General features: G+C 40.2%; 2 protein-coding genes across 16 annotated transcripts in view; one reads left to right on the top strand and one right to left on the bottom strand.

The window, feature by feature from the left end:
• FAM122C (family with sequence similarity 122C) overlaps positions 1 to 14802 on the top strand; it is a 127139-nt gene that overhangs the window by 85447 nt on the left and 26890 nt on the right. For 5 of the 12 annotated variants that reach the window (XR_002777923.1, XM_023525286.1, XM_023525285.1 and 2 more), the window contains one exon: positions 1625 to 1758. The exons of the other annotated variants lie outside the window; for them this stretch is intronic. Coding sequence is in view for 2 of the 5 variants with exons in the window: in XM_023525285.1 (XP_023381053.1) it covers positions 1625 to 1628 (4 nt within the window). In the remaining 3 variants the exon portion in view is untranslated. Of the gene's footprint in view, positions 1 to 1624; positions 1759 to 14802 lie in introns of those variants that run through there. 12 annotated transcript variants of the gene reach the window in all.
• MOSPD1 (motile sperm domain containing 1) overlaps positions 1 to 14802 on the bottom strand; it is a 36836-nt gene that overhangs the window by 10187 nt on the left and 11847 nt on the right. Inside the window, exons 2-6 of one of the 4 annotated variants that reach the window (XM_023525294.1) lie at positions 14245 to 14383; positions 13331 to 13397; positions 12591 to 12736; positions 287 to 541; positions 90 to 165 (exon numbers count right to left, since the gene is read on the bottom strand). In XM_023525294.1, the coding sequence (XP_023381062.1) occupies positions 90 to 165; positions 287 to 440 (230 nt within the window). In that variant the 5' untranslated portion in view covers positions 441 to 541; positions 12591 to 12736; positions 13331 to 13397; positions 14245 to 14383. The remainder of the gene's footprint in view (positions 1 to 89; positions 166 to 286; positions 542 to 12590; positions 12737 to 13330; positions 13398 to 14244; positions 14384 to 14802) is intronic. The other 3 variants (XM_023525293.1, XM_011383847.2, XM_011383851.2) reach the window with 3 other exon arrangements.

Here is a 14802-nt window from a genome sequence, read left to right as displayed (position 1 = left end):
GAACAGCTTTAAGAAAAGACCTTTGCCAAGTTACACACATAAATATTAACACACTTAAAACATGTTACCAGGAAGTGATTGGGACTTACATATCCACACAACACTGAGGCTTTACTGCACCTGCAGCATCAACGACAACATACTTATTTGGAGTAGTACACAAAACTGAAAGAAAAAGTCACAATGGCCATTAGTGTTTTGTTTTGTTTTGTTTTTTAATTAGCTTCTACAAGTAAAAAATTAGTAGGGACTGTTAAAAGCCATCAAATAGACCTAGGAGACTCACCTTTGAACTTTAAGGCAAATTCATAGGGATTATATAGAGTCAACACTTGCTTATGTGTTGACTGGTCATCTGCATAAAATATTAGCTCCGTGGGAAACACAAAAACAGGAAGATTTCCTTCCACTAACTCTGGATGTCTTTTTTGTTGATGCATTGGCACTGAATCCCCCTTGCTGTAGCTTCTGTTTTTACACTCTCAAATCTATTTTGGACTTTTCTTAAAGTCGGTTAAAAACACCAAAGCATTTTGGCAATCTAGAAAGAGAAGAAAAGAAAAAGAAAACTGAATGATAAAACGGTTTTCATTTGCTGTACCACCACAAAAGGCATGTTCAGCATGCATTAAAATAGGCCCCCAAATCATTTAAACACGACTTTTGACTTTTCCTCTTGGCATACTTATATAGCTTTTTACCAAACTATGCAAATAAATTTATACGTGCTCCTTTCACATTCAAGATTTCAACCCATGATAAATAACAGACTCGATTGAAGGAATAAAGGAGGCATTCTACCTCAAATTAATCACCTTTCAAAGAGATGAGATCAATGGAACACTCTTTTTAAACATCAGATTTTTTAAAAAACTAATTTTGAGAGCCAATCAGAATTCTTAAAGACTAAAACATGTAAAACAAAGTAAGTTTCCATGATTTATGGGATAAAAACATGAGAATCATTTTTACACTCATTTCAACAATGCTTTAGTTAGTGCCTTCTGGCAGCATGGGTGGGAGATTAATCTTTTTTTCTACCAAAACCCAAGATAAACAAAAAAATGTCTGGAAGGGAAGCCAAATATCCAAACTTGCTAAACAGGCCATGGAGTTTTCTATGAAAATTCAGTCAGTAAGTAGACCTTGGCATTCCAGTGGCACTGTGCCTCCCCTCCTACGTCAAATACACAGGCTTCATGAGAGCTATTTTTTTTCCAACTTCAATGACCTTTTTGGATTCCTTCTGGGGTTCTTGAATATGTTCCAGATAGTTGTAACTGGCAGAAGTCTGACTGATAAGTGCTGTTTCTGTGTTTATTTCCTAATATAATTTTAAGCAAAATTCTAATTTAGCTAGAACTGTATGACTTTTTAAAATAAAATACAAAAGCTAAAACATACAATCAGAAATTGTCTGATTTTCACCCTGTAGATCATAACTTTAAAATAGGCCATAAAGCATTTAGTACTTTGCATTCAGGTTCTCATACATTCAAAGAGAAATAAAACAAATGATTAAATTGTTTGGGGCACATGTGCTCTGATTCTGATTGAAGCCTGTCCACTGTTTATCAAATACAATACTGTATAGTCATGTATGCAAATTTTTCTTTTCTTCCAGCTGAATACCTTTTATAGGCCTGGAACTATGTCAAGAGTTGCACAGAGACACAGAGATGAATAATGCACAAGCCCTGTCCTCAAGAAACTCAAGTCTCATTGATGAAACAAAATAAATATTTAAGCTACCTCTAATATAATGAATACTGTTGTTTATCAAGTACTAGGGAATTAGAAGACTACATGAATAATTTTACCCGGAAGAAAGGCCAGGAGATGGCATTTGAGGTAATCCTTAAAGAAAAGAAGGGTACACACTTCTGTGCTAGGGATTGGGGGTATAGGTAGGGAAGGCATTCAGGCCTAGGGAACAACATAAGCAAAGGTGCAGAAACGTGACAGTAAGGGAGAACTCTCAGAAGGTCTTAATCCATAGGCTGTCCCAGATCATCATGCTACTTTATATCCATATACTTTATGGTATGCATGCAGCTCATAACAGTGTTTTTTTTTTACTGAGCTGAAAGGGCCTATAGACATTTTTATTTGTAATAATATTTAGCATTTGTATAATTCATAACAGATTATAAACTTTTCATTATATACATTGAATGAATTAATATATATAAAGCTTTTAGTAGTTACTGTAGTCCAAGCAATGTTCTAAGTGTTTGTTGTTGTTATTAAATTAGGAAGAGACCAGACTAAGACAAAAAATGTCAGCAGGCCACCTCCTTCCTAAGAGTATTCTTTCCACTATACCAAACGTACTGTCCATTTCAATAAAAGATTATTCTGAAAAGCATCTGATTAAATAATTGTAATTTTAAGTTTTTATTTGCCATGAATTTCTTTTCCTAAGAGCCATACACACTTGTATTTGGATAATGTGCTCTCAGAAGTTTGGTATCTTATTTTTTTCAATAGAAAATAATAAGCTCTATAATTACTTTCTTAGTAAGCTTGGCTATCAGGAATAGACCACCTAAATTTGGCTTCACTGAATAATATTAACATCACATTCTAAAACAAGATGAGAAGTTAGCTTATGATAAAAGGTGGAATCTCTGATTTGTAGAAGCCAGTTTAGTCAATAAATGTTGATAAAAGAGGGTATACATCTAGGGAAAAAAAAGTTGAATTTATTTCTCACTCCTTATAAAATTCCAAAACTTTATTAAGGTAAATTCCAAATGGATCAAAGCTTTAAATGCACAGAAATAAAATAAAACACTAGAAACCATGGGAAATCTATTTTTTATAATCTTAGGCTTTCTAACCACCAGAAACCGAAAACTATTGATAAATTCAACTATATAAAAATTCCTAAAATTTTGCATGGCAAACAACTTTTTTTAAGCAAAGCCAAAAGAATATTTTCAATCCATATTATAGGCAATGTCTAATTTCCCTACTATATAGAGAAGGCCTACAAATCATTACAAAAAAGACAACTCAATATAAAAATGAGCAAACACTATAATATTTTATAGAAAAGAACAAATTTTTTAGACTTACAAAAGGTTGTATAACATCATTCACAAGAAATATAGACTAAAGCTATACTGAAATAAATGTTTTTACTTGTCAAATTGGCAAAAATCAAAAAGTTTGACAGCACTAGGTGGAGCAATCAGGCATGTTCTTAACATTGCTGGCAGGGAGATAAATTGGCACATCCACTGTATCTGCCAAAATAAAATGCACATTGTAATGCAGGAGCCTCAGGTCTGGAACTTGCTCCTGGGTTTGGATATTCCAGAAAAACCACGAGGGGTGAGAAATGCCGTTTATTACTCACAAGGCAGGGAAGCTTCAGCAGCGGCTGCTTGGAGCTGCAGGAAAAAGCTGCAGCTGACCAAGAGCAAGCAGAGTTTTTTATGCCCACAAACAGAGGGAGGGTTAATCTTATTGAGGTAGCAGCCACCTTCTCAGACGGATGGGAGCAAGGTGTGCTGCTTGGTTACAGGAGCAGATAATGTCCATGGGAGCAGCAGAAAACGTCCTTAGGAGTGGGCACTGCCGAAAGCTCTTTGTGCACTGTCTTTTTTGGCTGCTGGCCAGGTAGCTATCAGTCTCCTGAGTATGTGGAAGGGCTGTGTTCTGAGTTAACCCTACACTTCACCCCAACATAGCTCCTCCATCTCACATTCTTCACGTCACCTCTTCCGGACAGGAGGTCCGTGGATGATTGGAGCATTTGTATATTGCATCTATATATCACAAATAAAGACTACATCCTAACACTAACAAGAGTACACATAAGCCAAGCAGTCCTGTTACCAGGTAATGGCCCCAATGGCTCAAGGAGGGCCACCAATTGGTTAAGGGCTTTGTTCCAAGTGCTGCAACACATGTGGCTACAATTCCTGTTACAACTCCCACCAGTTTCTTGATCATCCCTCAATATTGAGGGAAGAGAGGCAACAACCGCTATGGCTGCTTTTTGCTAAAAAGAGGCAGAGTTCAGGGGTTAGAGGAATGAAACTATCCTACATTCCAGTGAACGTATTGTTAGTTTTTGGTTTACTATGACTACAAAGCAACTTTCTACATGAGTCTACTTATTTGAGTCTCAACTTCCCCAGAGGTATTACTGTAGGTTTAGCAGGTTGTATTAGCCATTGTATAGATGCCTCCTATGTCTATGAAAACAAAAGGAAAACAAAGGTTAATAATCGGAGCAAATTATAAACCAGCTTCTGAGTTTGTAAGGCTGTCAGTAAAGATTTCTAGATATAAGGCTGGAAGCATCTTCCACAACTTGAAATCTCCTTGATGATGTCCTCGGACATCAAGGCAAACTCTTTGTGTGGCCCACATAGCACCAGTCACTGAGATTGTTCAAACATAAGCTGTTGTGGCAATCTCTTTAATTTTATATTAAGTTGTCCATCTTTGGCTTGCATGGCTTGGAAAAAGCAGTTATAGTTTTCAATAATTCCTAGTTAAAGGATGGAAAAAACATTACAAATTGAAAACACATTCGAAAATCCACAGAGAGATATTGGAGAAAACTAGAAGAATTCAGGACCCTGTCCGATTTACAAGTAGAAAATAAAATAAAACCTAAAAGACAATGAATAGCATAAGAATCTAATGTTTACCTAGGTATATTTCAATTTTTTTAAGTTAATTTTTTTTTTCACTTATAGTGGGCATACGATACTGTATTAGTTTCAGGTATACAGCATGATTAGACATCTATATAATTCACAAAGTGATCACCCTAATAAATCTAGTGCCCCTCTGACACCATATATAGTTATAATATTATTGGCTATATTCCTTATGCTATACTTTATATCTCTATGACTATTGTGTAATTACCGATTTGTACTTAACCCTTTCCCCCCTTTTCACCAACACCCCCAACTCTCTCCCATCTGGTAACCCTCGAAATGTTCTCTGAGTTTTTTTTGTTGTTGTTCTTTAGATTCCACATGTGCGCAATCATATGGCATTTGTCTTCCTCTATCTGACTTACTACACTTAGCACAATACCCTCTAGGTCCTTCATGAAATATCTTTTTCCATCCCGTTACTTTTAGTCTGTGTGTGCCTTTTAATCTGAAGTCAGTCTCTTTTGTAGGCTGTATATGTAAGGGTCTTGTTTTCTTATCCATTCAGCCACCCCATCTTTTGATTGGAGCATTTAATTATTTTTCATTTGAGGTACTTGTCAATAGATGTGTGGTTACTGCCATTCTTTATTTAGACTTTTGATACGTATATATTTTTTCTTCTTATTTTTTCCCCCTGTTTAATCCCCCCTCCCACTTCCACCCTTGACCAAGGGATGTTGCCATCTCCTGTTTTTTTTTTTTTTAAGAACTGGATCTCTGAAGGCGGGGTGTCTCTTCCCACACACTTGCGGCGTGCAGCCGGGGGCCCAGCACACCCGGAGTATGGTTTGTGGCTCCACCTGGGGTGCGAACCCAGGATCTTCTGAGTGTAAAGCAGACATGCTAACCACTACGCTATGGAGCCACCCCTATTTTTTCTTCTTAAAGAAGTCTCTCCAGCATTTCCTGTAATACTGGCTTGGTGGTGATGAACTCCTTTAGCTTTTTCTTGCCTAGGAAGCTCTTTATCTGTCCTTCAATTCCAACTGATAACTTTGCTGGGTAAAGTAATCTTGATTGTAGGTCCTGGGTTTTCATCACATTGGATATTTTGTGCCAAGCCATTCCAGCTTGTAAAGTTCTGTTGAGAAATCAGCTGCCAGTCTTATGGGAGCTCCCTTGTATATAGTTAATTGCTTTTCTCTTGCTGCTTTTAAGATTCTCTCTTTGAATTTAACCTTTGACATTTTAATAATGATGTGTCTTGGTGTGGGCCTCTTTGAGTTTCTCTTTCTTGAGACTCCCTGAGCTTCCTGGGGTTGTATGTATATTTCCCCCACCAGGTTAGGGAAATTTTCTGTCATTATTTCTTCGAATAGGTTTTCAATTTCTTGCTCTCTTCTCCTCTGGTACTCCTACGATGTGAATGTTGTTATACTTGACAGTGCCTCAGAGTCTTCTTAAACTACTCTCATTTTTGGAGGGGAGGGGATTCTTTTTTCTTGTTGCTGTTATGATTGGGTGTCCTCTGCTACTCCATCTCCTATGTCACTGATTCAATCCTCCGTTTCCTCCACTCTGTTGATTCCCTCTAATGTACTCTTCATCTCAGATATTGTATTGTTCATTTCTGACTGGATCTTTTTTTGTTTTCCATCTCCATTTTTATGTTTCCTATTTCTTTGTAAAAGTTCTCATTGAGTCCATCTACTCTTCCCATAAGTTCCTTGAGCATCCTTGCAACTAGTGTTTTTGAACTCTGCATCTGGTATATTCCTTGTCGCCATTTTGGTAAATTCTTTTTCTGGAGCTTTGTTCTGTTCTTTCATGTGGGACATGCTTGTCTTCCCATTTTGTTTGCCTCCCTGTGTCTGTTTCTATGTAGGTAGGGCTCCTAAGTCTTCCAGTCTTAGAGAAGCTTTGTGTAGTAGGTGTGCTGTGGGGCCCCTTGGCACAGACCTGGGAGGAGTCTAGCTGCAGGCCAAGTTCGGCCATAGCCTGTGTACCTCCAGGGCCACCTGTTAAGAGTTACCAAGCAATCCACATATGGCTGCCACCTATGTGGGGCTTGAGGCTGTTCAGCAAGAGGTACAGGGCACGCTAAGACCAGATGCTGCTTCTTGGAGTTTTGTGAGCCTGTGAGAGACTTTATGAAAGTCTGCAGCAGGAACCAAGACAGCTATATGGAATAAATCACTGCAAACGGCTTGGGCGGGCCCACAAGTGGGGAGCAGCAGAGTCTCAGGGAATCCCCTAGGTGAAGTGACCTGTGTTATCCAGGTCCACAGCGCCTGCATCTGCAGCCTGGGTGTGGGGAGGACTCAACAAAGGAACAATGGCTTCTGCCTGCGCTTCTATCTGGGAGCAAGCCACCCCTCTAGCCCTTGCGTGAAGCCCGACAGCTCAGTGCCTCCCTATAGGTCCCTGGCGCCCCTCGAGCAGCTGCCCCAGTGCTGGAGCTCAGAGTGAGTAAGTCCATCAGCAAGTAAGGCCAGGCATGGGCCCTTTAAGTGGAATGTCTGTGGCTCCTGCAGTCTTCCGTCTTACTCAGCCACAACCTCTGCTGGTTTTCAGTCAGAGATTGTGGGGACCCCTCTTCCTAGCACTGGAACCCTGGGCTGGAGATCCCAGTGTGTGGCTGAGACCCCTTGCTCCTCAGGTGGGAGAGGTGGCTCTGCAGCCAAGATAGCCCTCCTGATTCTCGATCGCCACACGCAGTTGTGGGACCCGGCCATTTCACGTCTCCACCCCTCCTACTGTTTTGAGGTGACCTGTTATTTGAGGTGACTTAGTTGTTGGGCTTCTGTTCAGCCAGGCCTCTGGTGAATCCGCATACTGGTTCCTCTGGAGTTTTGTTATAATTTCGGTGTGGTCGCTAGAGGAGGTGTGAACAGCCACTACCTTCTAACACCATCTTGAATTTTTATCAGGACATGTTTTTTTCTCTCCTCTCCAACTACCCCTATATTTACCAAAGATAGCCAAATTCAGATTCATTAATTTGCAAAATAAGTCGTTTCAATAAACTTGGCCTAACTAACATTTGCGTAATCCCAGCAAGAATTTTAATTAACCAGCTAGGCACTTTTAACTCTGCTTTGCTAGAATTTTACAAGGAATCTTCAGATTGATCTTAAAAGGCTTCACAAGGCCAGAAAAGTCAAGGTAAGGACTTGCCCTCAGAGGATGCCTAAAATACCTATAGGTTTCAGTTGAGTTTCTCTCTTCTTGAGATCTCCAAAATATCTCGAGATTCTTGCACCTGCCAAGAAGTGACACTCTTTACTCAAATAGGAAGGCTGCTGGGAACCAGGAGAGCCATGTACCAGGCCAATATTCCCAAAGGCTTTTATTGGCTTCCAGAAGTCAACCTTAATTCCTTAAAGCTGTTTGGTCATATCTAAGTCTCTGCATTTCTCTCAAATATGACACTCCAGTCAAAGGCTTGGTAATAAAAACTAGTTTCCAATCATGTCCTGTTATAAAGAGAACAGATTGTTATTGAACTTATGCAAATAATCACATTGCCATGAAAGTAAGACTACTTACTCACTAAAAGTGTTTGGATTCTGGAGGGGTAAGTAGGGAGGAAAAGAAACACTCCAATTCTGCACAATTATTAGCAAAACCTAGTTCTTACTGTTGTGGAGATTCAATTTCCTTAAGTAGCCAAGGGCCTGATTAAGACAACATAGAACATGGAAAACGATTTTGATAAAAAAATTTTTAAAAATTGTTTTCTTCAGGCAGGAAAACCTTTTCTGTAATATCAGTAGCAGACTAATAGTCCAAGAAACTCTGTCTTATTTAGCAGAGGGAGAAAACACAACTCTGATTTTAAATTAGTCTGCTTTTGACATTTAAATTTATTTCCAATCTTGTTTAGCTTAACCATATCTACAGTTTCCTCTTTCAAGATTTCACAGACCTTCTGCAACTTTATTCATCTCTTCAGTTTGCCTCTTCTTACTCCATTAAAAATAACCAACTTTAGGACAAACTACTTTCCTTTTATCTCCTTTAAAATACACCTCTATACCTTATACCTTCTGTTACTAAACATACACAATTCTCTTTCAATTGTAATACGAATTCTTAACTCTCAGAGACCTCAATTTCTAATGGCAGTTAGAAAGTAAACAATTAACATCCTTTAGATTGGCAAATTTATGAATATATTTTGTAACCTCTAGAAGTATTTCATTTGCCCTTGACAGTTTTACAGAGGCTGGGAAAATGTGGGGGCAAGGTATGGCTTGCTGTAAGTCTGAAAGAGAGTCAGAGGTTAGCATGACATCATCAATATACTGGTACAGTTGTATGGTAGAGGGTTTAGCCTAGCCAGTCAAATCCTCAGCCACAAAACGATGGCAAATAGTGGGGCTATGGAGATACCCCATAAGTAGGACAGTGAAGGCCCATTGTTGTCCTTCCCAGGTAAAGGCGAATTGATCTTGAATGGGTAAATATTTTGGACATATCCTGGTCCCATAAAAAGTCATCCAGGCAAGGAGCTGAGGGTTGAGAGTATCCCCGGCTTGAGGTCCATTCAAAGGTACAGACAGGTGCCAGCCTGTCAAGCAGGGGTTGGAATTTCTGCTCCAGTTTAAGCTGCTGCCACAGAGCTACCAGGACTGTATTGGGTTGCTTATTAATCGTTTCTGGGTCAACCCCGGCCTTTATCAGATCCATCCATAGTTGCCTTCTGGTCACCTTTACTGGGCCATCCTTACTTTCTGCCTGCACACCCACAATTGACTCTCTCTTTCCCCTGGACCCGTCAGGCCCCCTGTTTCTGCTTGGCCAGTTCCATTTTGTCCAAATTGGGAACAACCTGTGCTGCCACCTAGATTGTCCTCCCCCCTCGGGTGGACAGAATGGGCACCAAAGTACCATAACAGGCCAGCAGGGCAATCTGGATGATGCAGTCCCGTATACCTGCAGTAAATGGCACCACATCAAGGCCCTCAAATGGTTCGATGTAAATAGCATGCCTCATTCCCATCTCCCTAACGAACACTTACAGTTCTGACGTGGATATCTAGCACAGCTGGGCCATCGGCAAATTGCCTTCATTTGGACAAGCCCTGCGGCAACCCGCCATGAGCCAATTCAGCAGAGATGCGTTTTCTGCATATTGGATTGCCTCATATGTGTTGGCGCAAAGAGAGTGAGTGGTGACAGAGGCCATATGGGTTAATTCCTCCCCAGACAGTATTATGCTGTACACACCCATGTCCCAGAGGTGGAGTAGCCACCCTGTGATGGGCTCTGATCCTTTCGGGCTCTGATCCTTTCTGGTGGAACTTGGCAGCCAGCTCTACCAAGTTGTATATGGCTGGGCGGAGGTGTATAGATGTTGAAGGGGAGGAGGCAGGTTCCTCGAATCTTGCTGCTCGGGGCATTTCTGTTGTCTTTAGTTTCTAAACAATTACCGTGCAGGCCCGAAACACACATGTGGCTTCCTCTGGGAGGGACGCCTCTATTTCTTCATCTGACTCAGACTTTCTGTTGTGGGATCCCACTTATGGGGGTTCCATTCAGACTGTGTAATTACTGCCCAAAAGCTCTTGTTAGCTTTTGCCCCCAAACCTGTGCAAAGCAGCAGGCTAGGTCCTGCTGCTATTCGCTAGTCTATTCTGTCATCCAAGAATATCCTTGCTATTGGCCTATGTGACTCACAGGTCTCCTTCTAGCCTTACTTCCTCTTCCACATTCTTCACCCTTTCCTCAGCCTGCAACTGTTTAGCGGTAGCCTCATGCAGTGCCTGCAGAAGGGGCCAGCCCACTGCGGCTGCTACGACCTGCAGCTCTTTCTTTTTAAAGAATACAATTCCCCTACTTTCAGTAAAACCTGTAAGAGGCCCATAGGTGTGTTGGGGGTGTCCTCCCATTCCTTTGTGGGCTCCAAGAATCTAAAAGGCTTGCCACATCAAACAACATGGACCTAGAGGCCCACTCCGGGATTCCTCCTGGCAGACTCTCACCAGGCATGTTCTCCCACTCACTTGAAGTCAACTTAACCAGGGTACTTTCCAGAATACCCTCCCAGCTACACCAATTGTAATACAGGAGCCCCATGCCTGGAACTTGCAACTGGGTTTAGATATTCCAGAAAAACCACCAAGACCAGAAGGGTGAGAAATTCCACTTATTAATCATGAGGCAGAGAAGCTTCAGCAGCAGCTGGTCAGAGCTGCAGAAAAAGCTGCTGCTGACCAAGAGCAAGCAGAGTTTTTTAATGCACACAAGCAGAGCGAGGGGTAATCTCACTAGGGGAGCAGCCACCTTCTCAGACAGATGGGAGCAAGGTGTGCTGCTTGGTTACAGGTGCAGATAACGTCCATAGGAGCAGGAGAAAACGTCCTTAGGAGTGGGCACTTCTGAAAGCTGCCTCTGGCTGGGCAGCTATCAGTCTTCGGAGTATGTGGAGGGCCTGTGTTCTGAGCTAACCCTATACACACACACCCTCAGATCTAGATATTCTACTTCTAGGAATTTATCCTGTATAAATATTCCCCTTGTGTGAAATCATGTATGTGAAAGGTGGGTTTGTTTTTTTTTTGCTTTTTTTTTCAGCACTGAGGATTAAATAATTCATGTGAAGCACATAGAATGAAGCTTGGCAATCAATAAGAGCTAGATGTTGTTGTCAATAGCAAGATTGGAAACAGCCCAACTGTCCATTAATAGTCGATTCATTAAATAAAGTATAATACAGCCATCCGTTGGGATACCAAATATCTGTTAAGAAGAAAGAGGAAGCTCTCTGTGTAGTGTAGATTTGGACTGATCTTCAAGTGTAGCGTTAAGTGAGAAAAGCGAGGTGCAATGCAGAGTGTGGAGTATGCTGCCATTTGTGTGGAAAAGGGAGATAAAAGAATACATAAACCTATTTTCATGGATATGGGTAAAATATCTCTGGAAGGATAGCCAGGGCTGCCCCTGGAAAGACAATCTGAGTGGCTGGGGACAGGGGTGGGAGGAGAGTTTCCTCTGGATACACTTTTGTATGTTTTGAATTCTGAACCCTATAAATACCTATTCAAAAGTTTTTTTAAAGGTCAAATTAAATAACAACCCACTAAGGCCTAATTTGGAAAAGGTACCAGTTATGAAATACAATATGGAATTTAGAAACAATGTGTGAAAAATCTGTTAATCGCATTTTCCAATTTATGATCCTTTGATAACATTGAAAACCTTAATACTATGTGTAAAATAGAATAATTTCAGTTATCTAAAATAATTTTACATGCAACATAAACTCATTACAATAAACAAAAGGTTTATTTAAGATAACTGGCAAATAGGAAAATGTAAAACTTTTTGTTATAAAGGAATATGAGTTGATTTGTAAATCTGACTAGAAGTCAAAATTAACCACACAGAACAAGTGCTAAACTCTTGGTTCTAACTCTAAGGAGAAGTTAGTTGTCACAGGTCAGAGTAGAAATTTTACTAGCTTTAAGCTTTCTCTTTACCAGTTGAATACGTACACATTTTCCTATGAATTGTGAATAGGCTGACTACCCCTGGTCACCATAAGTGTTTAATCATTTATGAGCAGTTTATTATCCCTGTTCCCATCTCTCACTTATCTTGCCTAAGATAAAAGTGGCCTCCTAAACTTCAACCAATGGATATTAGGGAGGAATTAGCACCAGGTCACCAGGGCAATACTGGAGACTGCCAAGAAACCTAATGAAGATAACATGTGCCTTTAATTGATGGTTTTACAGATACTAACACTTTCTCCTTGCTCCAGTCCATATTGCAAAATGATAAGGTATGAAAATTCTGGGGACAGATTATATACTAAGCCAATAAAACCTTATAGCGAATTGGATTATAAGGTTGCTTTCCAAAAGTCAAGCACACACAAAGTCAAAGAATATTAGCTCCCGACCCTTATCATTTTACTGCTGAGGAAATCATGCCCAGGGTGGTTAAGGGACTTACCAGGGTATTGGTGGCACGACTCTGGTCTTCGGACTCACACTTCCCTATACAGTCATCATCTCCTCTGTGTCTCAATTCAAAAGTCCTGCCTCCCTTGAGTGACGTCAGAAGCATGGCGGAGTGAGGGATGTCCCCGGATCTCTCCCCTTGAAATAACAACAAGCTCAACATCTAAAACTCAACAAATAACACCCAACCTGAACACAAGCACGTCTGAGTGAGTGATCTAGGCTTAAGAGTTTCCAGAGGTCAGAACTACGGGAGTCTGGAGGGTAGACTGAAAGGAACAAAGAAGCTGCCTCATGCAGCCAGAGCTCCCTGCAAGAGGAGGGGGAGGGGAAAATTTGAGGCAGGTTCCCCGAACAGCCCTGCCTGAGGGATCAGCAAGTTCTACGCATTGGTGCCCAAGGATCAGGGCAGAAAGTGGAGCGGGAACTAAGTGTGGAGGGGCAACTGTGTCTTAGCAGCCGCAATTGTGAAGCAGGAGGCTGAGACACAGAGACTAATAACAAACCCCCACCAACCAACCCAGAGCGTGCCCTCCCTCCACCCAATATCCTCTCAGACCTAGCACCATGAAGCCCTAAGAGAATCTGACCAAATGATATCAAAACAAAACCCACTATCAGTACCCTGGGAGTGAGGGTAGCCAATCGTGACATGAATATTTGATATACCAGAGAGAGAAAAAGCATTATTAGCCTCAAAGCAGAAATCCAAGAGGCTTGGATGCCACTTACTGGAAATCAAAAGAAAAACACCTTATCAACAGGCTAAAGAGAGACCTCTATATAATAAATCTTCTTTCTGAAAAAAAAAAGCAGAATACACTCCCATTAATGCCCAGCCAGAGAAATAGCCATCAAACACCATGAACAACCAGAGTGACAGGGCAGCTCAGAAAGAAAGAAAAATCTCCAGAAAATAAGCTTAAAGACATAGAAATATGCAATTTAAAGGCCAGAGAATTCAGGATTGCACTTCTGAAAAAACTCAATGAGAGGCAAAATAATTCAGATAAACAATTCCAAGAAATAAGAAAAATATAGGTCAGCAAAATGAGTTTTTTAGCAAGAAGACTGAAGCCCTAAGAAAGAACCAAATAGAACTTCTGGAGATGAAGAACACACTAAAAGACATGAAGAGTAAAATAGTAACATTAGGAAATACAGCTGACCAGATGGAGGAAAGAATCAGTGATACTGAAGACAGAAATCTAGAAATAATTTAGAAGGAAGAAGAAAGAGACAGAATGAAAAATAATAAAAGAAATACGAGAAATAGCTGACACCATCAGGAAAGGCAACATAAGAATAATGGGTATACCAGAAGAAGAGAAGAAGGGATCAGAAAGCATATCCAGACAAATAGTTGATAAGAATTTCCCAAATCTAAGGAATGAGATGAAGCTTCGAATTCAAGAAGATAACAGAACATCCAATTATCTCAACCCCAAAAGGCCTTCTCCAAGACACATTATATTAAAATTATCAAAAATTAAAGACAAAGAAAGAATTCTCAAGGCAGCCAGGAAAAAGAAGACAGTAATCTATAAAAGAAAACCCATTACACTATCTTCGGACTTCTCAGCAAAACCTTACAAGCAAGAAAGGAATGGAACCAAATATTCAAACTATTAAATGAAAGGAATTACCAGCCAAGAGTAATGCATCCAGCGAAGCTCTCCTTTACATGTGAAGGAGAAATAAAGACCTTTCCAGACATACAAAACTTGAGAGGATTCTCCACTATGAAGCCTGCATTACAGGAAATAATGAAAGGAGTCAGCTCACCTGAAACAAAATGACAAAAAATTACATAACTATGAGTAAGAAGACTAGCAGGCAGACAGAAGCAGGATAGGTCAACTCTTATTAAGAACAGGGTGTTATAAGCTTAAACTATAAGAACAGAATTGCTATTGCAAGTTAGAAATAAATGTTCAGCATACATAGGGACAATTTGAGACAACAATAACAGAAAATAGAGGAATCAAAGACCCAAATTCGCAAAGGGGAATGGAGATAAGACACACGAAGAAGAAAATGGAATACTATGTATGTATGTATGTATGTATGTATGTATGTATGTGTGTATACATATATGTGTATATGTATGTATGTACGTGTGTGTGTACATACACATACACATATACACACACGTACATACATACATATACACATATATATATATACATACATATATGTATGTA

The sequence above is a fragment of the Pteropus vampyrus genome, unplaced genomic scaffold (assembly GCF_000151845.1).
Source record: "Pteropus vampyrus isolate Shadow unplaced genomic scaffold, Pvam_2.0 Scaffold548, whole genome shotgun sequence".
NCBI classification, from domain to species: Eukaryota; Metazoa; Chordata; class Mammalia; order Chiroptera; family Pteropodidae; genus Pteropus; species Pteropus vampyrus.
This window is presented reverse-complemented; position numbering and strand designations above follow the sequence as displayed.